The following is a 27,722-nucleotide window of genomic DNA, read 5'->3' as shown; positions in this document are numbered from 1 at the left end:
TAACCGATGTGGTGGTTCAAAGGGGTGCCAAGCAGCATCATTTCTCTGGTGCAGATGCTCTCCTTGCTGGCTGCCTAGCTCTGAATAAAGGTCTGAGGGAAGAGAAGAAGAAAAAGATGATGGTCCAAAACACAATGCAGAAATAATAACCCACTTTGAGACTGCTTTAACTGCTCTGGCTGAATGCTAGTGAATCTTGGGAACTGTAGTTTATTGTGGCCCCAGAGCTCTCTGACAGAGAAGTCTGAATGTCTCACAAAACTACATATCCCAGAATTTCCCAGCATTGAGCCAAGACAGTTAAAGCGGTCTCAAACTGGATTATTACTTCTGCAGTGTTTTGCAACATAGAACTAGTGGTCCCCAAACTGTGCCCTTTAAGGGCTTTTGGACTTCATCTCCCAGAATCCCACACTATTAGCCAACATGGCTGAGGCTTGTGGGAAATGTAGTCCAAAAATCTCTTAAAAGGCATAGTTTGGGGAACCACTGACAGAGACTGTAAAAAAACAATTAACAGGTCAGGATAGAAATATATAAATTCACATGTTGGTTAAGCTGGGAATCCTGGCTTATGATGGTGGTGGCTAAACAACCTTTTCCCCCCACAAACAAACCATGGTTTGGTGAACTCACAAACCACAATTAAAATCCTGTGGACTGTTGTTTGTTTATGTTTTGTCTTGCAAGATCCTTTTGGGAAAGGGGGGGGGATATACTTAAAAATCTATGATTATTGATGATGATGATGATGCAATTGAGGCGTCTAGATTCTCCTCCAAAGGGAGGTAGATAAAAGCAGGAGTCATGCAGCAGGAAGGGCTGCCTGGGAGGCCTTGCTCCTCCCCGCCTGGAGTCAGAGGGAGCCGGGCTCCTCCTGCCTGCCTTCCCCTCCTCCTTTCGGGAGGCTTGGGCCGTCAGCATGGCGGCCTTGGAGGCTCGGGTGTGCGAGACGGCGGGCTGCAGCCGGGAAGCCAAGCTCCAGTGCCCCACCTGCCTCAAGCTGGGCATCCAGGGCTCCTACTTCTGCTCCCAGGTAATGCCCTCCCCGCCTGCTCTGGGCAGGGACCCTCTGCCTCCCCTCCTCAGGAGGCTTGGGCTCCAAGGTGTGACTCTGGAAGAGTGCGAGGCCTAGGCTCTCTGGACACACGGCAGAAACATAACCCACTTCGACACCGCTTTAACTGAGCCCTTGGCTCAGTGCTAGGGAATCCATGGGAATTGTAGTCTTATTGTGGCACCAGAGCTACAGCTCCCAGGATTCCCTCCTAGCATGGAGCCGTGGCAGCTAAAGGAGGGTGCTAACCTGGATTATTTCTGCAGTGTGGATGCGATGCAAGTCATTGCTGATTTAAGGTGACTCTAAACCTGCCACAGGGTTTTTCTGGGCTGCGTTCATTCTGCAGAAATAATCCAGTTTGGCGCACACTGACTGCCATGGCTCCATGCTATGGAATTCTGGGAACTGTAGTTTTGTGAGACCTTTAGCCTTCTATGTCAAAGAGTGCTGGTGCCACAACAAACTGCAACCAACTTGCCCAAGTGGGGATTCGAACCCTGGTCTCTGGAGTCATGCCACTACAGCACACTGGCACTCCTTGTAGTTCTACAAGGTCTTAGAGTGCTGGAGCCTCAGAAAACTACAAGTCCCAGGATTCTGTAGCATGGAGCCGTGGCAGTTAAAGTGGTTTCAGATCACATGATTTCTACAGTGTAGAATAGATGCATCCCAGGTTGAGCTTCCCTTATCCAAAATGCATAACAGCAGATGTGTTTTGGATTTTGGATTTTATTGTAGTGTATTGTATTGTATTTGGGGATATTTGCATATACATAATGAGATGTCTTGGAGATGGTCTCCAAATCTAAACATTAAATTCATTTATATTTTGCATACACTTTATATACATAGCCTGGAAGTAATTTTATAGATAATATCAGAAAGCAAAGATATCACTGTGGCTGCATCCACACTGCTGAGATAATCCAGTTTCACACTACGTTAACTGCTATAGTTCAGTGCTATCGAATTCTAGGAACTGTAGTTTCTTGTGGCACCAGAGCTCTCTGACAGAGAAATATAACTGTCCAAAAACTACATATCCCAGAATTCCATAGCATTGAGCCATGGCAGTTAAAGTGGTGTTAAACTGGATTGTTTCTGCAGTGTAGATGTAGCCACTATCTGACTGGGTGGGATAATGGCTGCAGAAATAATTCAGTTTGAAACTGCTTTAACTGCCCAGGCTCAATGCTAGGGAATTGTGGGAATTGTAGTTTTGTGAAACATTTAGCCTTCTCTGTCAGAGAGCTCAAGGGCCACCACAAACTACAATTCCCAGGATTCCCTAGCACTGAGCCAGGGCAGTTAAAGCCGTTTCAAACTGGGTTATTTCTGCAGCGTGTGTGTTTGGACTTGCGCTGCTCCCACAGTAGCGAAAAATCTGACCCAAAAGGCAGTATTTCTTACTGTTCCCTCTTACTAATACTACTACTACAAGCAGGCTAGAGAAATGTTGAAGCTGTCTTCCTTTTGTGTCTCTCATTCTGTGTTTCCAAGTGCAACAGCTGTTTTATCTATTTGTTTCAGCTCTGTCATCAAGATTCAGGGGGCGTTTGCAGAGAAAGGGGAGGAACGGTGGCTGTGTTTTTCCCTTCATCTGTCTAGAAGTCATTGTTTGGATATTTCCAGGCAGGGGTCTTCCCTCTAAAACATTGTACAGTATTTTGGTGCCTTACAAATTTAAATTCAAGCTACAATCCAGAGATTCCCATACATTGGTCCTCCAGGTGCTTTGGACTCCAGCTCCCAGAAGCCCCAACCAATTTTGCCAACAGTCAGGAATTCTGGGAGCTGAAGTCTAAAATACTTGGAGAATCAAGGTTTGGGAACCACATTATAAACCAAATCATAGCCCTGGAACTATTTTAATTTGTCATCACCTTAACTGGTCCTGGAGTGTTGTCATGCTCAAAAATATAACTGGATCATGTGTAGCATGCTTGACCATATAGACCCATTGGGTGACCTTAGGCAAGTCACTCTCTCTCCGGGCAAACCTCCTTGAACAAATCTTGCCAAGAAAACATAGTTCACCGTAGGGTCACCATAAATTGGAAATGACTTGAAGGCATACAACAACAAAACGAAGGCATAGTATACCTTCACCATCTAATAGTCCCAAACTTCCTCCTACAAGTTTATATAGTGGCAGTTTTCTTTTGAAGAGCTGAATGAACTTCAGCATATATTTGGAGCAGAATCATTCTAGATCTCCGTGTTGTATTTACTCTCATAGTCACATTGCTTGCTTCACAGGAAATTTTATTTATCCGAGATTGTCTTTACTTTCAAACCTACTATAATTAATATTTCAAAATGGTTGAAATATGTGGTGACGATAATTATATGATTTAATGTGTAGCTGCAATAAATACATTGATGTCTTCCTTGCTATTTTCACACATAGGCCACATTGCAGATTTTAGTAAGCAAAATATCTAAGATAGACTATAAATGAGGTAGCCAAATATCTAGTGTAGTTTCACGTTCTTATGTTTCCCTATTTGGAGAGTTCAGGAGTTACTGATTACTATTGCAACAACAATATAAAAAGCTATTCTTAAGCTTCATCCAGGCAGACATATCAGTCCCCCAGAATCATGTTTTATTGCAGAAAACATGCAGAACTAGACTTATGACCTTGTCACATGAAGGGTTGTAAACATGTCCCTGTATTTCAGCCACTTTCCAATTAATTTTCAGTGGGGTTTCTAGGCCAAAAAATGGCTGGGACAAAAAGTGACTGAATACATGTTGCATTTGTGTTAGTAACTACTACTTTTTCTTTTTTCTTTTTTGCAAACAAGGGCTGCCTGCCACTGGAAAAAAGCAATCTTCTTCATGTGAACATGTTTTCTGTCACCAAATGTCTGGGTACTGCAGGTTCTGCATCCACAAATTGTCCACATGACTTTTCTGTGCCTTGTGAAAGTTAGAAAATGGCATAAATTAAGCTAAACAGGGTCAGGCCTAGTTAATACTAGAGTGGGTTGCGTTGTTATTCATAGGGGTTTTGCCGTTTGCTTCCTCTGAGCCTGAGAGGGTATGAATTGGCCAAGCTCACCCAGTGGATTTCTACGGCCAAGCTGGATTCAAACCCAGGTCTCCAGAGTCATAATCCAACTCTTAGACTGTTACGCCATGATGACTTCCTAGTTTGGGTACTGCAAAGACATACCAGAAACTGTGGGCTATATTTCAGAGGAAAACAGTGGCAAACCACCTTTGCATATTCTTTGCCTAAGAAAACACTGTGAAATTCATGGGGTTCTCATAAGTCAACAGGTGACATAAAGGTGTGTGCACACAGACGCACACAGTGCACAACATATTTATTTTATTTACCTGGATGAAGTTAAAAAATATGGAGTGAATGAAAATACTGTATATAAATCTTACCGATGTCATTTGGGGGGGGGGGGGCTGTGTAATTATGATTTGAAATATATATGAAACTTTTCAAGTTTTGTTTTTTTCAAAGCTATGCCATTGGTAAGGGCCAGATCTGACCAGTGGCTTAGGTTTTATTTTGGCCCTCCTGGATATCTGCACAGTATATGAAGATATGATTCTGAACTCTAGAGACTATAGAAAACATTCAGGGGTAGCCATGTTGGCCATTTAACAAATACAAACAAATATCCATCAGTGATACCTTTATTGGCCAACCAAAATGCACAATATACTTGTTGCAAGCTTTCTCCATCATGTAAGATGCTACAAACCAAACAGGAGAAAAAAATCAATTGGAGATGTTAGTCAGATGCCTCCATGTTGTTTCAGTCTGTAGTAAAGATGTTATGATGGGGAGGATATCTTTTCAAAGTCCAGGAAATTAAAAGTCCATTTGCATCTCAAGTGAACTTAATCTTAAATTGATTTAAAGTCAATTTGCATCTCAATAGGGACCCCTATTTTGCAATCCATATGTCTCCATTCACAGGCCTCTAGAGACTAAGGTTTGAATTCTTGCTCAGCCATGAAAACCTACTGGGTAACCTTAGGCAAATCACAGTCTCTCAGACTCAGGGAAGGCAAAGACAAGCCTCTTCTTAACAAATTGATTTAACACATATTGCATTTGTATTGGTAACTACTTCTTTTTATTTTTTGAAAACCTTTTTGCAAAACCTTTTGGCAAGAAAACACTGTGATAGGTTCGCCCTAAGATCACCATAAGTTAGAAGGCACATGGCAACCACACATGATTCTGAATTACTGTATTCCTAAAGCTTTGTTATTGTTTTTGTGAACCTTCAAGTTGTTTCTACATACAGAAACTTTAAGGTGAGCCTGTCACAGGTTTTCTAGGCAAGATTTGGTCCTTTTATAGTTTATCATGTAGCATGTGTGGCATTTTAGTGAGCCTCATAAGCAATATCAAGTCCTTCCCTGTAGCCTTTATAGTCTGAATGTTAATGGTACTCCTCTTTCACTTAATAAACCAGAACATCTAGAATGCTGGTCACTGCCACTTGACTCTTCTCACTCCTGGAATGGCTAAACTAACCAAAGATGAAGGAGGAAACAGTAGCTTTTTGTCATGCCTGAACCCATATTTTAGTTTGTTGATCATGTAAAATTGGTTGTATCTGCTGTAAAGTCGACTTTGACATATGAGGATCCCATGAATGAGAGACCTCCAAGTCACCCTGTCCTCAACATCCCTGCTCAACTCTTGCAGACTCAGGTCCATGGCTTTCTTGATGGAGTCTTATTCCTTTCGAATGTGTTCTTCTTCTTTTCCTACTGCCTTCTACCTTACTGAGCATTAAGATCTTTTTTGGTGAGTCATATCATGACCAAAGTATGACAGCCTCAGTTTAGTCATCTTGGCTTCTGGGAAGCATTCCAGGACCCAGTTATGTGTCTTTTTAGCAGTACACAGTGTCTTTAGAAATCTTCTTCAGCACCACATTTCAAATGAGTTGATTTTCTTCCTATCAGCTTTCTTCACTGCCCATTTTTCACATTCCTACATAGAAATTGGAAATATAATGGCATGGGCCATCTAACTTTAGTATTCAGTGCTATATCCTTATACTTCAGGATCTTGTCTAGTTTCTTCACAACTGCCCTTCCAAGTCTTAGTCTTCTTCTAATTTCTGGACTGTAGTCTCCATTCTGATTAATAATTGAACCAGAGTATGAAAAATCTTAAAGTATTTCTGTGTCTTCATTGTCTACTTTAAAGTAAATCATCTGTGGTCATTATTTATGATGACTTAGTGTTCAACTATAAACCTGTATTTACACTTTCTTCCTTTACTTTCTTCTGTAGTTGTTCCTAATCATTGCTATTTTCTGCTAGTCAAATGGAGTCATCTGCATATCTTAAATTGTTGATGTTCCTTTCTCTAGTTTTCACAACTCCATCCTCTTGAGTAAATTACCACATTACACTCTTAGAGTGCTGCTATTCTGCTTTTACTGCTCTGGCTGCCTCCTGTTGCATTCTGGGATTTGCAGTTTAAGGAGGGCCATTTAGAATCAGCCAGAGAGCTCTTAGGCTTCACTGAACTACAAAAACCAGAATGCAGCAGGAGGCAGCCAGAACAGTAAAGGTGGAATAGCAGCACTATAAGAGTGTAGTTCAGTAACCTACTAAGTCTAGTCCTGCTTTACATATGATATTTTCAGCATACAAGTTAAATAGATAGGGTGGTAAGAGGCAGCCTTGCCTGACTCCCATGCCAATTTGAATCCATTTCATTTTTCTATATTCTTTTCTAACAGCATCCTTTTGTTATGAGTACAGGTTACACATAAGGACAAGCAAAGAGACACCTTCTTTTAATGCAGTCATGCTGGAGAAAGTGTTCATATAATGAGTTCACATTAGGGATATGGAGAATATTTACAACATTTCTTCTTGATCAGAGTTGCTGTTTTGAATGCGAAGACAGCCTTTTAAGAAATTGGCAGCCTCTCTTGAGAGCTCTTGCCTCCAATTGCAAGAACAAAACAAACAGGCCTTTTTATTGAGGTTTTTCTATAATTTGTGCAAGAGTGTATCTGCACTAAACTGTATTTTTGCCTCTGTAAAGTAAAACACAGATATACAGAGAGCAAGTATAGGACTTGCAGAACGCTGACAAAGATACAAACCTCCAGCCCCATTCAGTGTTTCTAATTTTTAGAAGCCCACAGCACAAGCATTGTAACTTTGTGTGGCTATTATGATCGCAATTTGCTCAGAAAATATAGTCGCAAATTTCAAGAACATTTGGTGAAAAGGGCCATGAAATAACTGCTAGCATTCAGTCAAGGAAGCCACAGACCTGAGTCTGCAAGAGTTGAACAAGGTGACTTGGAGGGCTCTCATTCATAGGGTTCCCATAGATCAAAGTCGGCTTGATGGCAAATAACAAATTTTACACGATCAACAAACTAAAATAATGGGTTCAGATGTAAGAAGCTACTGCTTCATTTTTGGTTAGTTTAGCCATTCCAGGGGTGAGAAGAGTCAAGTCACAGTGACCAGTATTCTACATGTTCTGGTTTCTTATTAAGTGAAATAGGAGTACCATTAACATTCAGACTATAAATGCTCCAGGGAAAGAACCTGATTTTGCTTATGGAGCTCACTAAAATGCCATATATGCCACATGATAAACTATGAAAGGAACAAATCTTGCCAAGAAAACTTGTAGATGGTAGGGGAATGATGTATGTATATGTGCCTTCAACCTACCTGGCAACTTATGGTAGCCTATGCATTTCATAAAGCTTTCTTAGGCCGGTTACAGACCGGCACTTAAGTGCGTATTCGTCACGCACTAGGGTTACGAAAGGGCGGTGCTTCCGCACCGCCCTAACCCTAGTGCGTGACGAACACGCACTAAACGGCGGCGGCCCTTCTGCACGGCCGCCGCCGTGAGTACATCATGGCCGCGCCGCCTCTAGACGGAGCGGCGCGTCCATGATGTAGTAGCTCCACGCCAGGGTGCTTAGTGCGCCCTGGACACGGAGCAGGAAGGAGCTCAATTTCGAAGCTCCTTCCGGGTTTAGTCCGCTGGGCGCAGCCTTCAGACAGCTGCGCCCAGCGGACTAAACGAGAAAGGGGCCAAGTGGCCCCTTTCTCTGCTCCCCACCGTCGCAGGGTGTCCTTGGGGCTTGAAGCCCCAGGGACACCCCTTTTTCAGGCTGCGGGGAAGCGGCCTTTTGCCGCTTCCCCGCAGCCCGAAAAGCGGCGGATCGGGGCCTCAGCGGCTGCCGTTCTGGCCACTGAGGCCGCGCTCCGGCGGGGGAAGGGACGGGCCAGACTGCCCCAAATGGGCAATCTGTAACCCGCCTTAGACAAGGAATGCTCAGAGGTGATTTTGCCAGTTCCTTCCTATATATAGCCTACAGAACCAGGTATTCACTGGCAGTCTCCCATCCAAGTGCTAACCAGGGCTGATCCTGTATAGCTTCCAAAATCAAATGGTATCTACCAACTAAAATTTTAATCTTACTTTATGTGCAGACCAAATGCATGTTCAGAAAAGGGAAAAAGAAGGTTTGGACAGTCTTGAAAGAAAGAAAATAAATTGGATTATCAACTTGGTGTTGGTGCTGGATTTGATTTCATGGTCAATGTTTCAGGTTTTGGTAGGCTCCTGAAACAAGGAAGGAAAGGGCAAGGAACTGACATAATGCAGTCAGGTGAAACTGAAGAACTACAAAATTAGTAATGGTACCATCCCATGATCTTGCCTACTTTTTGACTGATCGTTGTATCAAAATATTAGTAAAAGTGAACTACCCTCAAAGAGACATGTAATAATGGAGACATAGACTATTAATTCCAGTGTTGCTACTTCTAATGCCATGGAACTATTTCCTCTTAATCCTTACTACTGTACTATGTGGTTTCTTAGATTATATGTGCTGTAAATTTTAAGAATGCACCTGGCCATGTTTGGTGTTTGTTACCATTGTCTGTGTACCCAAAGCAAACATTATTGTTGTGTGAAACACAAAGTAGCTCTGTGACTCTAGATTTAAGATTGAAATTTTAAAAAGACATGCAGTGGAGTAACACATTAGGCACTTGTGACACAGCTCTTGGGCACTTCATCTGTAGAAAGAAATCCAACTTATTGAGGTAGAGAGTGGCATGATGAAAACACACAGCTTTTCCCTCTTTTGCAACATACTTTTTGTACTCTGTGTACCTATTTTAGTCATATGAACTTAATGGATTTCAAAGCATTTTTAACTTTATGCTATTTTCCTTATTTAGGAATGTTTTAAGGGAAGCTGGGCTACCCACAAATTGCTGCACAAGAAAGCAAGTAAGCAAACTCTTCATTTTGCCTTTATTATGTTCTGTTGCTATCTTGACATCAGTGGCAACTTCAGACCAATGGGAGAAGGGATACTACTGTATTAGGCAGTTCTTTCCAAATCCATACTGATTCTAGTCTTCTTTTTATCAAGGTGGCAAACTTGGATATGAGTTATGCCACTTTGGCCTGTAGATGTGGACTCATGTGGAATGGGTTCCTTCATAGAAAACAAAAAGAAAAATGGGTAATCTTTGGAAGGTTTCTAGCTTAGCTTTCTCCCTGGCATGCTTCTTTGCTGTTCATAAAGATTTTTTAAAATTACATCAAATAGCTTTCAGTCATATGAACCCACAACTAAAGTCTGAAGTGGTACAACCCGGAGAGGCATGCCATTTTAGGTGCCTTTCCTGAAAAGGTCTGTTTAGTTTCTAGGCCTTCCATGGGTAATTTGTGCTCAGTAGAATCTCTGTAGCTGTGTGCAGGACTTCGGACATTTGTTTTGTAAGTATGCTGTCCAACACTACTTCAGCAACTGCTTCTAAACATTTGAGGAAGCAAGAGAAACAACAATCAGTTTAGTATGGTGAGGTTTCCTCCCCCCAGAAAAATAGACCAGAAAGTTAATGGCAGAGGCAGTGAAATAGGGTTGTGTATGGTGTAGTGGTTTTAGTGTTGAACTAGGACTCTGGAGACCTGGGTTTGAATCCCTGCTGAGCCATGAAACCCACTGGGTAACCTTGAGCAAGTCACATTCCTTCAGCCTCAAAGGATGGCAATGGCAAACCCCCTCTGAAGAAGCTTGCCAAGTAAATGCCATGAAACCCTTAAGGTTGCCATAAGTTTAGGGTTGCCATAACCCAGTTGCAACCGGGTTTTTCCTGGTTTTGGCTTCACCTGCCCGGTCACGGCACGGGTGCAGCCAAAAACCAGGAAAAGCCCGGTTGCAGCGGGGTTGCTGGGCAACCCTGGGGCCTTGCTGCCCTCCTCCTCCTCCACCGCGCATGGTCGCGCGGAGGAAAAGGAGGGCAGCAAGGCCTGACTGAGGCGGAGGAGGCTGCAGGGAGGCGGCGCCTCTTGGGCGCAGCCGCGCCAACCTCCCCGCCTCCCTGCAGCCTCCTCCCTCCTTCCTGGCCTCCGCGGGGGCCAAGAAGGAGGCGAAGCCCCGGGCATTGCCGGCGGGCTCCTCGCCTCCTTCCTGGTCCCTGTGGGGGCCAAGAAGGAGGTGAGGCCGCGGCAATCGCCGCCGGCCTCCCCCCTCCTACCTGGTCCCGGCGGGGGCCAAGAAGGAAGCAAGGCCGCAGCGATCGCCGCCGGCCTCCCCCCTCCTTCCTGGTCCCGGCGGGGGCCTCTGATCGCGGCAGGGCCCAGGCGGGGAGGGAAAGCCTCCTTCAGTGGAGGCTTTCCCTTGCCGCTTGGCCTCCGCTCCCTGCCGCGATCGTGAGGTAAAATGTAGGACAAAATTTTCAAATGTAGGACACATCTATGTGTCCTACATTTGAAAATTTTGTCCTACATTTTTCCCGGTTTGGAGGTCCGGCACTATGGCAACCCTACATAAGTTGGAAACAACTTGAAGGCACATACGAACAAGAGCAATTATGAAAATAACACAGGCCTTACTTTAAAAACCTGGCACATTTCAGAAGGCTAGCTGTGGAGCTTTGTATAGAAGGGGTGTGAGGATTAATTCTTCTCCTTATCTCCTCCCCTCCCCGTTTTAATTTTTTTTAATAATGTGTATGAAAATGGCATCTATCATAGAGGTGACCTCAGACAAGAAACTTGCAGTGTTTCAGAAGGATAAGCACAGTGGGGAGAAAGTTATGATAAATGTGAAACAGACTTCCTTAATGGTTCTGCTTAGTTGACACTGCAGTCACAGAGAGTGCCATAGGACAGGAGTGGGATCTGCTGTGGCAGAAGAACTTGAATCACTAACACTTTCCAAGCAGGCACTGTAGCTAAACCTTCTCAGGTCCTTCATATTCACCTACTACAAGCTTAAGTTCCTGTTTTAGGACAGAGAACTAGCAGAAATGCTGGACACTGTTATTATTTCAATATACCTCACTCTGAAATTGTAGACCCCCAGTAAAATGGTGTGCTGCGATTAGAAACTAAAACTGTCAGTCACAAAACTGTATCCTTTCCTCTCCTCCTTGCTCCTGTCAACCTGCAATTTTCTTTATATGGAGAGCTTGGGTAGGAGGATTCCCCTATTTGGAGAGACAGACTCCAGATTCAAGTTGCTAATGCATCTTCAAGGAAATTCAGATTTGGAGTTGGTCTGCTTTGGTGGAGTCATGTCTCAATTCAGACATCTTGCAGATTGAATTGGTTCAATTCGGTTCTAGATTTGGAATCTACCCAGATCTGGAGCACACCCTTTGTATAAAATAATAAATCAGAGTTTGTATCATTGAGGAGGATGGGAGGATGTTGGAGGTTTTGGTCTGTTCTTTTTTTGTTCTGGTTTATGTTTGAGTGTGTCTACCATATCACACACCAGTTTTAGTAGGAGCCTTTTAAGAGAAGCACTGTAGATGAAACCAGTTCAGGATTGCAAGATAAAAGCAAGTATTTTTAAATCTACAAAAGGGAAAGAAAAGTAAAATCTATCTGAATAAATGTAAATAACATTTTGGCTTTTGTTGCAGGTAATTAATTATCACAACAATTTTCTAATTTTGCTTTTGTTTTATAGAAGATGAGAAAGCTAAGCGAGAAGTTTCTGCCTGGACTGTAGATGGTGATATAAACACAGACCCCTGGTCTGGCTATCGATATACTGGTAAACTCAGGCCACATTATCCACTGGTAAGTAGCTGAAATTATGCATCCATTTTAAGTTCTTCCGACTATCAAATCACAGTGGGGAAATTCTCTAGTGATTGTGCCTCTCAGCAGGGGCAAATGGTTGTATAACTATTATTTTGTTAGAGACTTGCACAGAAGAACATTCCAATTATTAGGTATTCTGGAACTATAAATAGCAGAAAATTTCCAGTAGCTGTTATAAATTATAAGACTGTATTAAAGTGCAAATTTATTCTATTAAAGGAGAACAAGTGAAAGGAAGAGAAGTTGAATCCATTTTAGCTGGATATTCAATAATTTAATAGGCTTGATTGCATGCTCCATTCCTCAAGCCATTCCACAAGTATTTGTCAGTTTGGACTGAGTGTATACTACTAAACATCAGAGCAGTTTGATATAAACAAATAATAAAATCTTAGAGCTGGAAGGAACCACAGGGATTAGCTAGTTCAAGTCCCTGCTATGCTGGAACACACAACTGAAGCACCCCTGAAAGATGCACATCCAACTTCTGTTTTTAAAGACTTCCAAAAATGGAGCGTCCATCAATTTCTGTTGCGGTAAAAAGAAGTTCTTCCTAATATTTAGGTAGAATCTCTTTTCTTTCAATTTGAATCCATTGATTTGTGTTCTAGTCTCTGGAACAGCCAAAAACAAGCTCACTTCTTCATATATGTAAAGACAGCTTTCATCTCTCAGTCTTCTCTTTTCCACTCCTCTCCACATGTCACCTTTTAGTCTTCTCTTCCTCACACTAAACATATCCAGCTTCCTTTATTGTTCCCCATGAGGCTTGGTTTCCAGACCTTTGATCATCTTGGTTACCCTTCTCTGGACATGCTCCAGTTTTTCACTATCCTTTTTGAACTGTGGTGTGAAGAACTCAACACAGTATTCCAGATGATGTTTGACCAAAGCAGAACTAAAAATTTCTAGACTTATACATGAGTATATACAGTAGTTTGTAGTCTACTAAGACCTCTAGTGGAATCACTAGAAATACAACTAGCAACATACAGGAGTTTGAGTACTCTTCCTCCAAATAAGTCTAGATGCTAGACTAATAACAAATGCACACTATATTTGGGTTGTTGTTGTTGTGTGCTTTCAAGTTGTTTCAGACTTATGGCAACCCTAACGTGACCCTGTCAAAGGTTTTCTTGGCAAGATTTGTTCAGAGAAGGTTTGCCATTGTCTTCCCCTGAGGGAGCATGTGAAACCCAATGGGTTTCATGGCCAAGCTGGGAATTGAACCCTGGTCTCGAGAGTTGTAGTGCAACACTCAAACCATTATGCCATGCTGGCTCCTATATTTGGATGCTTGCCTTCAATTCTATTCTATCCAACTTGATTCTTGATCCTCATACAATAAGATGATTCTTTTGACAATCCACACTCCCAGGCTTCCCGCTTCCTTGGTGATCCATCATTTCCTCTTCTAGAGGCTCCAAACAGTCACAACAGCCCATTCCAAATCCTACTTTAATACACTGAAGTTCATGGTACTGTCTCTGCTCTATCTAAAAGTGCTTCTTCTCAGTCCTATTACCTCAGCACATAGAATGTTGTAGCTGGTAGTACTTTCAGCCAGGGATGCCCTATCCTTTTGAAAAAGAAGTAGCCTCTATTGGATAACTCAGGTTCATTATTCTTAGTTTGAGAGGCTGTAGTGTTGACATATTCTTGGATCCAAGTCTTGTCTGGAACACTGGACTGTTAACACGGCCAAGAACAGCTTTTGCGATAACATGTCAGGTGTTAAGGTGCAGTCCTCTTGTGTCAGTTGCAGAGTGGGCCACCACAGTCCATACTTCTGGCAGCATTTCTAGGAGCATTGTAATACTGGTTCTATTTAGGCAGTAAATAGTATGTTCTGAGTACAGTTAATGAATCTCTTAAGAATTGGAACAACATATCTCTTCTTGGCTCCAGCAAAGGCTTCAAAGGATATTGCCTCACTTATAACACCCAGGAGTCAAGTTCACATTTCAAAGATGAACAGAGAATTGTTGTTAGTAGCTGCTGTACTACTGTGAAAGTCTTTTCTTGGAAGATTTTATCAAGACTTGTTAGAGCACAATCAATTGTTCTAGCAGTGGAGGTGAGGAGTGTTTGACAGGAACCATTATTCTCCATGAGGCAGGTGGAGATGCTCTGAGGATTGAGACTTGCACCGTCAATATAGCCAAACCAGGATCATTGTTCAGAAAGGCTTTTTTTTAAAAAAATACCATTATTATTTCGACTTGCTTCTGGTAGTCAAGAACTCAGGGTTTTTAGTAAATGCTCTCACTTGGTTTGAACATACCAATTTTATAGTTCAATAGTTATTTTCCTTCATAATGGATAGGATAGACATATAAATACATCCCAGTGAAATAATCTCAATTGTTTTTCACTTAGATGCCACTGCGGCCTGTGCCGAGTTACATTCAAAGGCCGGACTATGCTGATCATCCCCTAGGTAATTATAGGCACACTAAATTTGTCAGTTGTTAAGTTTGTGTTTGATTTCACCTGTATTGATGAAGTTGCTTCATAATGGATGCATTCTGCATGGGCCCATCAAATAGTTAGTATATTGAGGTGCTTTTTGGAGACCAATTCCTTTAGAAAACAAGGATTCATAATGCATTAAACCAGTGGTTCTCATACTTTTTGCCCTTTTGACCCCCTTTACATCTACATGTAGATGTTGTGCCCCCTCAACATAATATATGGATAAAAATATTTTATTTGCTTAGTGTGCTGATTTTCATTTCCACATTCATGTACAGTGAGCTCTCCACATTTGCTGGGGTTAGGGGCACAGGACCACTATGAAAGTGGAAAAACTGCAAATAAAAACAAACAAACACTTTTTAACCTGATAGAACACCTTTCTAGGAATCTCTAGGTTCCCCCAAAGCAACTCTATTGTCAAAGTCTGCCAGAAGTTGACCATAGAATTGTGCTGGAGGACCTACAGATGCCTTGAGCAGTGTTCTCACTAGGAATTTCTAGCTCCTCCATTGTGACTTCTGGTGGAAACTGACCATAGATTTGTGCTGGAGGACCTAGAGAGAAGCTATTAATTAAAGCCATGAATAATCAGATGTGCAAAAGTCAAAAGCTGCAAATGTGAAGGGCCGACTGTATATTCATATTTTAACAATTACCAAGAAATAACATTACTTAAATTAGGACAACTTTATTAAAACAAATTCACTACTTAACACATGTGTAAATTTTATACATACTGTTTCACACAAAGCCACACTCAGTTTCTTCTTTGTGTTTCACACAAAGCCACACTCAGTGGCTTCCATGGGGGGCCAGCCATAGTCTGGTGATGGAGGAGATGGATGGCCCTGAGAAGGAGGTACTGCTGGCCTATTCCTCTACCAGGAGCCATTGTGGATGCTGGCTCTCCTTCAGCTGCTGTTTGCCTAGGGTGCACTGAACTGAATGGGTTGAGGTTGCAGCGCACTGATGGGATGGGTGGGGGAATAAGCAGCAGCACCTCAGGATGGCCCTGTCAGAGTCAGCAAGCTTCCCTACTGTCTTCCTTCTCCTCCGTCAGGCAGAGGTGGCTGCTCCAAGTGCCTTCCTCACTTTCACTTGTCTCTAGGACAGAAGAGGTTTGGGAAGCATAGGATGGATCAAGGCCTCCAAGTCTTGTGCCCATACCTTGAGCAACTCTTATGCACCCCTGCCGGGTCCCACCCCATAGTTTGAGAACTATTATATTATACAAATAACCAGCAGTAAATACTTTAGGAGGTGCTCTCTGAATCTCAAAATCTTGTTTTTGCTGTTTGGCCTCTACAAATGTAGCATTTGCTGTATTGTCTTTATTCCAGAGATAGGCAACCTGTTTCCTTCCTGATGTTTGTGACTGCAACTCCTATAAGCCAGTGCCTGTGATTAGGAGTGATTAGAACAGTAGTCCAAAACACATGGAGGGACCCAAGTTGCCTAACCTTGGTCTTTTGGGTAAGAAAATTCATGCTAGGGGAATGGCTTACTATACCTTTTTCAGCCCACTGTCTCTAATTAAAAATTCCATCAAAAGTGATATTTCTCAAGAAGAGGAATCAGCAAATTGCCTTTTTGGCATGGGGATGTAAATATGCTAAGTACTTAAAAGTGAAGACTATTTCTCTTCTCTTTCCCAATATGGATGTTAGATGATAAGTTTTTATATGCCTCTCCTCTTCTTTCCCTAAGTACTTGTATCTTTCTGTTTTTTCTTCAAGATTAAATATATGAATGACAACATGCTCAGGATGTGTCTCTTTTGTTTTTAAGTCTCTTAGGTGCATTATAGACCGCCCAGAAGGGGCGGTCTGCTGCCGCCGCCATTTGCAGCACAGAGGAGCCCCAGCGTCCAAACCACAGGCTCCTCTGCGCTGCAAATAAGAAGTGCCAAAATGGCGCTTCTCTTTGCGGCGCGGATATGACGCCGTGAGCACCAATGACGCACTTGCAGCATCATATGTGCCGTGTGATGTGAGGACGCAGCACATCCGCTACATAAAGATAGCGGCCCCCGTGTGTAACGGGTGCCGCCATTTTGTACGGACTCGGTCCATATTAGGGCTAGGGGCGTCCGTAAGGGACACTCCTTTCTAACCCTAATACGGACCCAGTCCATACTTTATGCCCGTCTATAATGGGCCATAGTAAAAAGTGGTGTTTCAGTTAGTTTGGCAGTCAGTCAGTTATTTAAATAGTGTTTCCACATGTTTCCCTTTAGGTATGTCTGAATCAGAACAGGCCCTTAAAGGAACTTCTCAGATAAAGGTTCTTTCCTCAGAGGATATAGAAGGGATGCGAGTAGTGTGTCGGGTAAGTCCAAAATATCTGAGAGTGAACATCTTTCCATGCTTGTATGACAGTCTGCATGAAGAACATGAGTCATGCAAGAACAGTTGCATCGTGACATGTGTCTCACTTAATGATTCATTTCTGTTCTTTTTTCTTGCAGCTTGCTAGAGAAGTACTAGATGTTGCTGCTATGATGGTGAAGCCAGGGGTAACTACTGAAGAAATAGACCACGCTGTTCATTTAGTAAGAATACTTCACAGAGATTCTGGATTTTTTGTTGTAGTTATACTTTGGCCCTCTAAATGCTTTGGTCTTCATTTCACATAATCTCTTTCTATCATCCTTACTGAGTAGAGCTGATTGGAGTTGAAATACAACAATATTTGGAGGACCAGTGATTTCCTACCACTGGTCCAAACAGCAGGCAGCTGGTGGATCCACTTCCATATGGTCATCAAATCCACTGGATTTTACCACTGCTCTTCCTTCACTTAGTCCAACTTGATTGACAGTTCTGTTGATGTTGAATTAGGGTCCAGCATTAGTAGAGGTCACCTTCAACCTAGCAGAGTGGCAATAAACCACAGTAGAAGCCAAAGTGTTATTTGATTTTCACATACAAATGTGACTGTTTAAAACACATAATTAACACATTTGTTAAAACGCCCTGAAATGTAAGCATGCCAAAAGTAGTCATAGCCTCTAACTCCTACTTACTGTGTCTGGTCCAGTTTTTAACTAGTGTTGTAACTTCTTCTTCCATACAACTGACTTACTCGTAAGGATTGTTCTGTAACCACTTGTAGGATAAGACAATTCTGTGCATGGTTATATTTGGCTGCCCTATATATTGCTCTGGAACACATACAGGCACATTTTAAGGACTCTATAAACATTCAGATGTACAGATAGTTCATGAAAATATTAAATTAATATTACAGAAATGATCTCAGAAATATTTCAGATCTGCATGATTTTTAATCTGGCCTGGAAATGTGAAATACTTTAAAGAAAAGTAAACTTAAAAAAACCAAATACATGATAATGATGTACTTAGGATTTATATAGAACTTCTTGATCAGAATGTTTCATATAAATTCTAGTTGTTGTTGTTGTTGTTGTTGTTGTTGTGTGCCTTCAAGTCGATTTTGACCTATGGCAACCCTAAGGGAACCCTATCTTTTTTTTTTTGCAAGATCTGTTCAGAGGAGGTTTGCCATTGTCTTAGTACAGTAGTCTTTAAAATACTCCAATACGTTTTATCAGTATTCTTGTCCCTATATTGAATTTACAGTCAGCCCTCCATGTCCACAGATTCTTTAACCATGGATTCAACTATCCACGGCCTGAAAATATTCCAAAAATATATAAATTCCAAAAAGCAAACCTTGATTTTGCCATTTTATATAAGGGGCACCATTTAACTATTCCAATGCATATAATAGGACTTGAGCATCCATGGATTTTGGTATCCATGAGGGGTCCTGGAACCAAAACCCACAGATACCAAGGGCCTACTGTAGGAACTAGTATGTTGTAATGGTTTGAGTGTTGGATTAAGAGATCAGGGTTTGAATGTCAGCTCAGCCTTGGAAGCCCACTAAGTGGTCCTGGGCAAGTTACACTTACCACTGAATAATTTTTTTTCCAAGAAAGCCCTATGATATGGTTGGCATAAGTCATAGTTGAAGACACACAAAAATTAAACAAATTAAACATAGGATACTATCTTATACTCAGTAAGGCTGATCTGGTTCTTCTTGATTGGTATTGTCCAGAGTGGCAGCAGCTCTCCAGGTTCTCAGGCAGATCCTTAACTTAAGATGCCAGAAACTGAACCTGGGATATGGATATAAAGACTATGATCAGCCATTGACCTCTGATCCCTCACCATGTTATAGTTAAGAATGCTGCATTAGTGACTTCTGTAAACTTGCTTGGAATTTACAGCAGAGGAGAGACGTGAATCAGGGATGTCTTGGTTCATAGGGTGAGAAGAATTCCAAGGGACCCAGAAACTCAGAATGCCAGTGAAAGATACAGGAAAAGGTTATCTGTTCAGTCCTAAGTACCTTTTACTGAAACTGAGCCATGTTGCTTTGCTGGAGTATACTTCATACTGATTGTGCTTAGATTCACTGTCTTTCTAGTCTTCTAAATATTGTATAATAATTTGGATATTTCAAACTCTCTTTTAGGCTTGTATTGCCAGAAATTGCTATCCATCCCCACTGAATTATTATAATTTTCCTAAGTCTTGCTGTACGTCAGTAAATGAAGTGATCTGTCATGGAATTCCAGACAGGCGACGCTTACAAGAGGGTGACATTGTTAATGGTAGGTATTGTGAAATAATAATTTTAGTAACCTAAAAATATTGTGATATTTGATGGGATGTTGCTATTAGACTGGATGTTTAAATGTAACAATGTTATGCTGAATTATTTTGCCTTGGATATACCAAGTTCTATAGATATATTAGCCACATGTTGGATTCAGTTTTCATCTTGCATAATTGCTTGTCCTTGGGGGAGGTTTCTACTGGGGAAACTGATTAGACTTTAATGATAATATTTATATATAACTTGGCTAGTAGTTTATAAATTTAAACTGAAAGCTGTTGAGTTGTGTTCTTTCCATAATACTGTTTTCAAAAATTATACAAAAATCAAAACTGTAGTGTATGCATTCTAGCAGGTGCCTTTGGAGCAGCTTCTCTGCCTCTTCCAATTTGATTAACTGAGTCTTTTGGCATAGCAGCCCGCAAGTTTAAAATGGTCATATTGCATTCATAAACTCCTAGCTGGTCACTATGGGAAACAGTGGAAACAGGCTGCTGGACTTGATAAATTTGTGATCTGATCCAGCAGGTAACAAAATCATTGGTAACAAGCCTTTTAGCAAACTGAGGAACTACTTGGCTCCTTGGTTTCTTGTCAGCAATACATTGCCAGAGGAAAGCAATTGGATAACTAATTTAGCATTGATTTAAAGATCAAAACCTGTAAAGTAACCCATATCTGTTATACCTAAAGAGTTGCCTGAATTGTGGGTCTACTGTATTCCAAAGGACCATAGAGCTAGTTCCGCTGAATGGGATCTATCATGCACAATAGTGTCTGAATTTCTGCTTGGCAGTTGCACGCTTAACATATAATTACATATAATCTGTAATTATATGGTCTGTATGACCAATGAAAGCAAAATTTAATTAAGGAGACCTCAAGAGGGTCTATTCCAGACCTGCTACCTGGAATCCTTTATTAAACTGAAGATAGTGGAGATTAAAGATGTTTTGCACACAAAGAGTAATCTACCACAGCACTGTGGCCTAGCATTTCTTTCTCTTCCTTTTTTCCTTTCTGTGTTTGCTGGCTTATAGTATACACTCATCCCTCCCCATTCGTGGCATCTGCGGTTTTGCTTCCTGGCAAGCGGGGAGGGACAAAACGGGGCACGCACCCAGGAGCATGCACCCACTATAACCAATGGGGCTTGAATATCTGCGATATTTCCAATTCACAGGATGTCTGGAACAGATCCCCCGAGAATCAGGAGGGATGAGTGTAGTGTTGTGGTCTTTGGATATGGATTGCTTGTTTTATAATGAGGTTATAATTACAAACAGTGAATTTGAAAATACATTGCTTTGTCTTGTTCCTTACAGTGGACATTACTGTTTATCGGAATGGTTACCACGGGGATCTCAATGAAACATTTTATGTTGGAGAAGTTGATGAGGGTGCAAAGAAATTAGTCCAGACAACATATGAGTGCCTAATGCAAGCAATTGATGCAGGTACATTGGACATCACTGTCATTAAGGAGTCGGTTTTTGTTCACACTAATGTATTGTGCTGAATTGCTATGGAAAGCTATAATTTTATTCCATTCATTGATGTTGAAAAGCTTTCATGGGTGATTAATTACAATAAACGGCTTGAATACTCATTTTGAATTGACCATTTTGCAGAAATCTGATTTAAAATTGACAAAGCATCTAGTTCATTATTTCTTGCTGGATATCTCTGTTATCCATTCATCTCACTAGATTTGTGTTCGTGCACAGTGTTGATGAATGACAAATTAACTAGGGGTGTTTGGTGGCAATGTATAAAATTTAATTTGCTCTTTCAGCATGTCAAACTCTTAATTTATGGGATCCACTCCAGATTCTCAAAAGTCCATGTTTTCAGGGAGCTCTGACAGTTCACAATATACAAAGAGTGTATGCTGAATTGATACCTGCTGTTTTTCCACTGTGAAATGTTTCACATTTGCAAGGGTGTTCATGTTTCTTGGAAGATCACATGAGCCTATAATGGTTCTGTGCTTAAAAATTGCTTTAAACTCCCCCCCCCTTCTGAATTTAAAATTATACATGGAAGCTAAGCTACTCATGGGATTGCCATAGCAGTTGAGTTATCTGGATAATTCCAGGATTTTTGGGGCCCTTGATCATATCATCTTCAGTGCTGTCTTCCTCTTAAGCAGGAAAAGGCTGGACATTGGGATTGGTAGTTTAGGAAGGGACATTTAGACTTCTCAGACAAAGCTCTCTGTTAGTTCACTAGACTGCAAACCCTAGGGTTCCGTAAGATAGAACCATGGCAGTTAAAGTGGAATAGTAATAATAGTAATAGTAATAATGTAATAATAATAAATTGTATTTCTATTTCCTGCCTCGCCTGATGGATCGAGGCGGGATTACAACCATAAAACAGCAGTTACATCTAGATTACATACAATAATAGCACTATAATTCTGCAGTGTGAATGGGCCCCAGGTCATACATTCTAAGCTTTTCTATATGAGCTTTTAAAGGAGTTATAGACTAACTTATAGATTTTTGTTTGTGTGTTGCACCTGTGAACAATAAGAAGGAGCTCTTGGGCAGAGTACATATGCAGATAATGCCTTTATTCAGTAGATGATACTACAGTGGGCCCTCTCCATATGCGGGGATCCGTTCTGGTTCCCCCCGCGTTTGGGGAAAAACGTGTAAGCTCAAACCCCATTGGTTGCAATGGGGGAGTGCTTCTGTGTTCGGTGCAGTGCATGTGCCATTCACCCCCTGGCGGCTTAACCTTCCTCATGAGGTTAAATTATGTATGGCATGGGCGCACTGTATTTGTGTGCTTTTTAGTAAAATAATGTATTATTTATCTTGCAGTAAAGCCTGGTGTCCGGTATAGAGAGTTGGGAAATATTATACAGAAGCATGCTCAAGCCAATGGATTTTCAGTAGTTCGAAGCTATTGTGGTCATGGAATTCATAAACTTTTCCACACGGCTCCCAATGTGCCACACTATGCCAGTAAGTATGGGCAGTGTCTGCTGTTTTTCAGGCTGTTGCCATTAACCAGTAAGCAATCTGTTTCATGACTTTTTCCAAATAGGAATAATGCATTCTTACAACCTTTGAATTGTGAACATGAAGGACTCACTGAATTTGTTTTACTGCAATAACACCCTTGTATGTGAAGGTGCCAAACACATAATCTAGAGGGTAGGAAGGCAAGAAGTAGCCTCTTCCTTACACTCTCAGTATGACAAATGGACATATAGCCTTGTGGTGGTGGTGGTGTGCCTCCAGGTCATTTTTGATTTATGGTGACCCTAAGGCAAACCTATCATAGGGTTTTCTTAAATATAATAACTAAATTTGCTGATTAGAGATGTGAAGGCCTGGAAACAAATTCAGGAGAAAAACAGTTTTCCCCCATTGGTTCCCCTCCCTCCCCAGAGCCTTTTTCCCCTTGGGAGAAAAATGGGGTAGTAATTGAAAAAATGGGAGTATGAAATATTCTCTTTAGAAAGATGAAAGGAATAGTTAGAATAAGGTGTTTATACTCACCCAAAATCATTTCTAAAAACTATGTAATATGAATACTTTTTACGTAAGACAGTATGAGATTATTGCAATTCTTGGTCTTGGTTTCCTTTTCTCATTTCTTTTCGTAAGGATTAGTCCTGAGTGTTTAACATTATAGAGAATTAGAAGAGACAAAATAATTTTCTATTTTATTTATGTTGATGGCACCTTCTGTTTATATTGCATATTTTTTCCTGTTCTTAATAAACTTGCAAAACCAAAGAGATTCCTTACAGTTCAGAAACCTGTTGCTTGAATTGTAACAAAAATGTAAAATTTAAAAAAAGGAACTTTAATTTGTAATTATTGGCCAAATAAACTGTACTTTTCATATATCAAATATAATTTTATTCCAGAATTGCACAGAAAAAACACAGAATTTCTTTTAACCGTTTCTTGCATTCCTTTGTATCTTCTTCTTGGCTTTTCCCACTCCTTGTAACTTCCTTCACTCTCTTGATCAAATTTTCCCCTGCTTTCATTTCAGAAAATAAGGCCGTTGGGGTAATGAAGCCTGGCCATGCGTTTACAATAGAACCTATGATATGTGAAGGTAATTATGGATCTAAGAAATTCTTGGTTATTGCTGTGCCCATTTATCAATATTAATATGACTGGATCCCTCTTAGGAAACATAATTTGGGATGTGTTTCCTACTCAACTGTGGATCTCACACATACCTTCTACCAGATCAAAGTCTAAATTAGTGTATTAGGGGCTTGACAGAAGGTGCTTTGCGCCGGCCTGGGCCTGAACTAGGGGTGCGTGGGGGCTGAGCATTTATATGCTCAGCAACCCTACCACGCACCCTGGGCACCATCTTGGCGTGCCCCGGTACAGACAGGGCATGCCATGATGATGTCTGCATGGCGCCCCACCCAAACTGTGCCGTGTGGATATCATTATCATGGCATGTAAGCATGCCAATGGCGCCCCACACATGGCCTAAAAAAACCCCACCGGAAGAGAGTTCTTTTTAGGCCTTTCGGAGGCAGCAGAGTTTGGTGGCTGCGGCCTCCACCCAGGGCAGAAAGGGGTGGCGTCTCACCGCCCCTTTCTGCCCATCTGTCCAGCCCCTTAGTTACTGAGCAAAAGTGTTGCCTTTGTTGCCTTTGTAGTACTGTCTTCAAGATTAGCTTGGTTGCATCTTATTCATGTGGCTGAAATGATTATATCCATAAACCATGAAAATTCAGCGTACTGACATATATTTGAAAGCAAAATTTTCAAAGCAGTCAGATACAGATTCTGACAGAAATTAGAGATCTAGAGGCTGAATATGAAGTTGGCTGTTTGGCAGCATGTAGGAGTGCACCAATATATGAAATGCATCTATATATGCTTTTTTTTTTTTTTTTTTTTGGAAACTGGATGTGTTTTATTTTTTAGGGTGCAATCCCACCCACACCAAGTCACCTGAGGGGCTGATGCAAACCTCTAGCCTTCACAATAGTACACCCCTGGAATATGCTTTTTTTAGAGGTGTTAGTGCTGAACCAAATGGGTAAAAGTACAGTGCATCCGTGGAAGAAACAATGATGCATGTGTGCTGCTGCCGCTCTGTGCCGCCACAAGCACGAGCCCCATTATGTGCTATTTCTTTTACGCGGGTGGGGGGGAGGAGGGTGGAATGGATCCCCACGTTAAAGAAGGGCGTATTGTATAAGTCAGCGGGAGTGAAGATCTAAATTGCATTCATTACATAGCCAGATGAAGTAAGAAATGGTTCTGGTGCTATGAATTGGACTCATTTTATTTACTTCATATTTTTTCAGTATTTTCCATAGTTTCTAGTAATTATGCCTACATCTGATAACTTCATGAAATTGTTCATAAAAGAGTGTAATAGTTATGGTAGATACACTTAAGTACTTTTTTTTTCCCAGTTTTCAATATAACACCAAAACTTTTCAGTGTTTGCCTGTTAATTCTCCAGCACCCTTCTTTTTAGTCTTAACACCTTTTGGTGCTTGTGACTGGCCAGATGGTCATATTATTCTGCAGTCTTGCCTAGTGCAATGCCAGTTCAGTCATCCAATCTTATTGTGTAGTTCTTGCCTGCAACAACTTTAATGTCTCAGGAATTTGTAGGCTCATTTAGTAAACACAATGCATGCTTCTGTTTTTATAGAGATAGTTGAAGAAATGTATATACTTGATGGTCAAATTGTACCTAATGAGTCTCAAAGCAACTCAAGCAATTCAGGGAGTGGCTAATAGAAGCATAGTGGAAAGTGGTCCATAAGCTGCAACACCTTAGAGCAGTGACACATAAACATGAATCCCCCATTACTGTTCTCTAGTTCCCAGTATCCTGGTTAGGGTTTGTGGGAGTTATAGCCCCCAAGTATTTGAGAACCCAGGCTTGGGAAACACTATTAGGGATTTACTCTTCCCTGCAGTGAGGAAATTGGAAGGAAGACCCAAAGCTATTTGATGTTAAAGCCAGATACACCTAAAAGCCTGATAAGCAAGTTGAAAAAGGAATTAAATTAGCTAATGAATTTAAACACCTTTCATTTCAAACAATATAAGATCATTTTATAAGCGCAACTCCAAAGATAAAATTTGAATGCACTCCCCCCCCCTTAGAATACTCTTTTTGCACAACTAATTAATAGACATATGAGGGAGGGATGCTCTGTTAGAAGCTGACAGGAAGGTGCTTATAGAAAAGAAAAGAATGAAAATGGACAGAAGAGGCAAAGAAAGAGAAGAAATTGCTTGATATTCAGAGTATATCTGAAGATCAAATGCTAACGTGCTGTCCCCTCTTTTGAAACATGAAGTGGCTTTTCTTTTTTTTGAAAAAAGAATTTGATGATTACTATAGTTTCAGTATTTTGTATTGTTTTCATCAGGTGGTTGGCAAGATGAAACCTGGCCAGATGGTTGGACAGCAGTGACACGAGATGGCAAGCGGTCTGCTCAATTTGAACACACACTTCTGGTGACAGATACTGGGTGTGATATCTTAACTCGGCGGTTGGATAGCATTCGCCCTCACTTCATGACCCAGTGCTAATGAACGCCAAACTGAGAGTCCTGAACCAAACATCTCATGAATCTGTACTGTGCATTTTACTAAAGTACAGGCTAAAGGGGGATTTTATCACCTGTTTTCTTCTTGTTGACTGTAGGTAAGAGAGATATGCAGCCTTGCGTTATTTGACATGGAACAGCCTGATAATGGTGGAATGAAAAATGGAGGTTTTAGAACATTTTGTCTACTTTCCTGTGCCCCAGCATAATTTGAACTTTTTTTTAAAAGTCCTTTTTTCTTTAGGAGACCCCTTTATTTTCAACCCTCCCACAGCTGAGCTTCAGATGGTTCTGTCACTGCCAGAATTTTCAGCTGGCAAATACAAGATAACTTAATCCATGGTGGATGCAAGTTTTTGGAAAATGAGCCTTTCTACTTTTATAAGTGCCACCTGAGTTTTTAAACTTTAGTTGTTCCAAAGGCAACTCCAGCATAGCTATTGCTAAAAAGGCAGTTTTAATGGGCCAGGCTATCACCTGTTTCTAATTCAGAGGTGGAATTGTGTACTAGAAAGTGTTACCTAGTACAGTGTCTGCTTTCAGGATTTTGTTCTGTTTTTCCCTCTTCCAGTGTGGTTGCCTCGGTTGTAACTATATATGGAAGAATAATAACTACCTGTTAACAAGATGGGCTTGTTTCTCTTTGGCTGTTAATTGCTACTGTTTGTCCTCTACTCATTTTGAAGAGGAAGGGAGACAAAATTATTAAGATTCTGTCTAGTTCAAGCTTTTACCAAAATGCAGCCTCAAGATACAGTAAGTAGTGCATGACAGCCAATGATGTTCAAAAGATTCACTTGTAGAAACTCTGTTTTTAAATGGAAAGAAAGAGGGCAACTTGAAGTATTTAGAGTTTCTTTTCATGTGTTCTAATGAGGGGCAGATCCCAAAGACAAAAGGCAACCATAAGCCAAATTCTGAGCATCTTTTCAGTTTGAGGGGGCTGTATGTGTATCAGCAGGGCCAAGCGGTTCCCTATCAAGTATACCACTTAAGAAGGTTTTATCATGACATAACAAAATATATTTTGGAATTTGTGGCATACCACTGCTAATCTGTGACCATGTGCTTTGATCGCCACTTAATTTCAGATACTTTCATTCCATAATGACACAAAAGTCACAAAGGATTGGATATGAGTATGAGAATTGTAAGAAAACAAAATAATGCTGCAAGCGTCACATTATTGTCTTATCATGGAGTTGGTTTTTTCTTGTTTGAAAAGTTCCTCCCCCCACTCTCCTTGGGTATAAGAAGGGGGAAGAAACCCCTTTGAGCTAACCACTATTGTTTTTCATCAGAAGCAAATTGGTTTGGGCAAAGGTTATTCAATTGAAAGAAGGAATAAATTGGCAATCCTTCCCAAAAGGTTCTTAGACCAGCTGTAGCATGAGTCATGGTGACACTATTCAAAATACATACTTTTCTCAGCAACTACAATTCTGCAAGATAATGCTACTAATGACATTGAGGGAGAATTAGTTACATTGAGCATACAAGATCGGCAGCTCCCCATGGCATAGGGGCTGCATATATTCCCCTCTCTGATCTCAGAGGATTGCTAGCCCCTCAGATTAAAAAAAAAAACCCTTTTAATTTAAAAAGGATCAGGGAATAATTTCACACACACACACCTTTTCTCTTTGACTTTCCTTTAGTTTCTCTGGCCTGTTTTAGGCAGGGTTTTTTTTTTTCAGAACTAGAAGGGGCACTGTCTGTGATGTCCAAGCCTAAAACCTATTGGCAAGCAAAAATGTACTGTAGTGAAATTGTCTCCTTGAGAGTGTGAGAGACAAAGTTTAAAAATCAAATTAAAATGGAGGTTGCACTGGGGGGACTCAG

General features: G+C 41.1%; 1 protein-coding gene across 2 annotated transcripts; it reads left to right on the top strand.

Moving 5' to 3' along the window:
* Window positions 1–883: 883 nt before the first annotated feature.
* METAP1 (methionyl aminopeptidase 1) lies at window positions 884–26,508 on the top strand. Of its 2 annotated transcripts, none has more exons than XM_042467884.1 (11): window positions 884–1,036; window positions 9,291–9,342; window positions 12,044–12,153; window positions 14,557–14,617; window positions 16,892–16,983; window positions 17,123–17,206; window positions 19,162–19,300; window positions 20,631–20,762; window positions 22,137–22,280; window positions 23,326–23,391; window positions 25,700–26,508. In XM_042467884.1, exons 1-11 carry the CDS (start codon window positions 923–925, stop codon window positions 25,861–25,863), a joined length of 1,158 nt encoding a protein of 385 aa, XP_042323818.1. In that variant the 5' UTR covers window positions 884–922; the 3' UTR covers window positions 25,864–26,508. The 2 variants fall into 2 exon arrangements, with proteins under 2 accessions (XP_042323818.1, XP_042323816.1); XM_042467882.1 differs by having other exon boundaries at window positions 12,041–12,153.
* Window positions 26,509–27,722: the final 1,214 nt, after the last annotated feature.

Source organism: Sceloporus undulatus, chromosome 5, assembly GCF_019175285.1.
Source record: "Sceloporus undulatus isolate JIND9_A2432 ecotype Alabama chromosome 5, SceUnd_v1.1, whole genome shotgun sequence".
Taxonomy (NCBI): domain Eukaryota; kingdom Metazoa; phylum Chordata; class Lepidosauria; order Squamata; family Phrynosomatidae; genus Sceloporus; species Sceloporus undulatus.
This window is presented reverse-complemented; position numbering and strand designations above follow the sequence as displayed.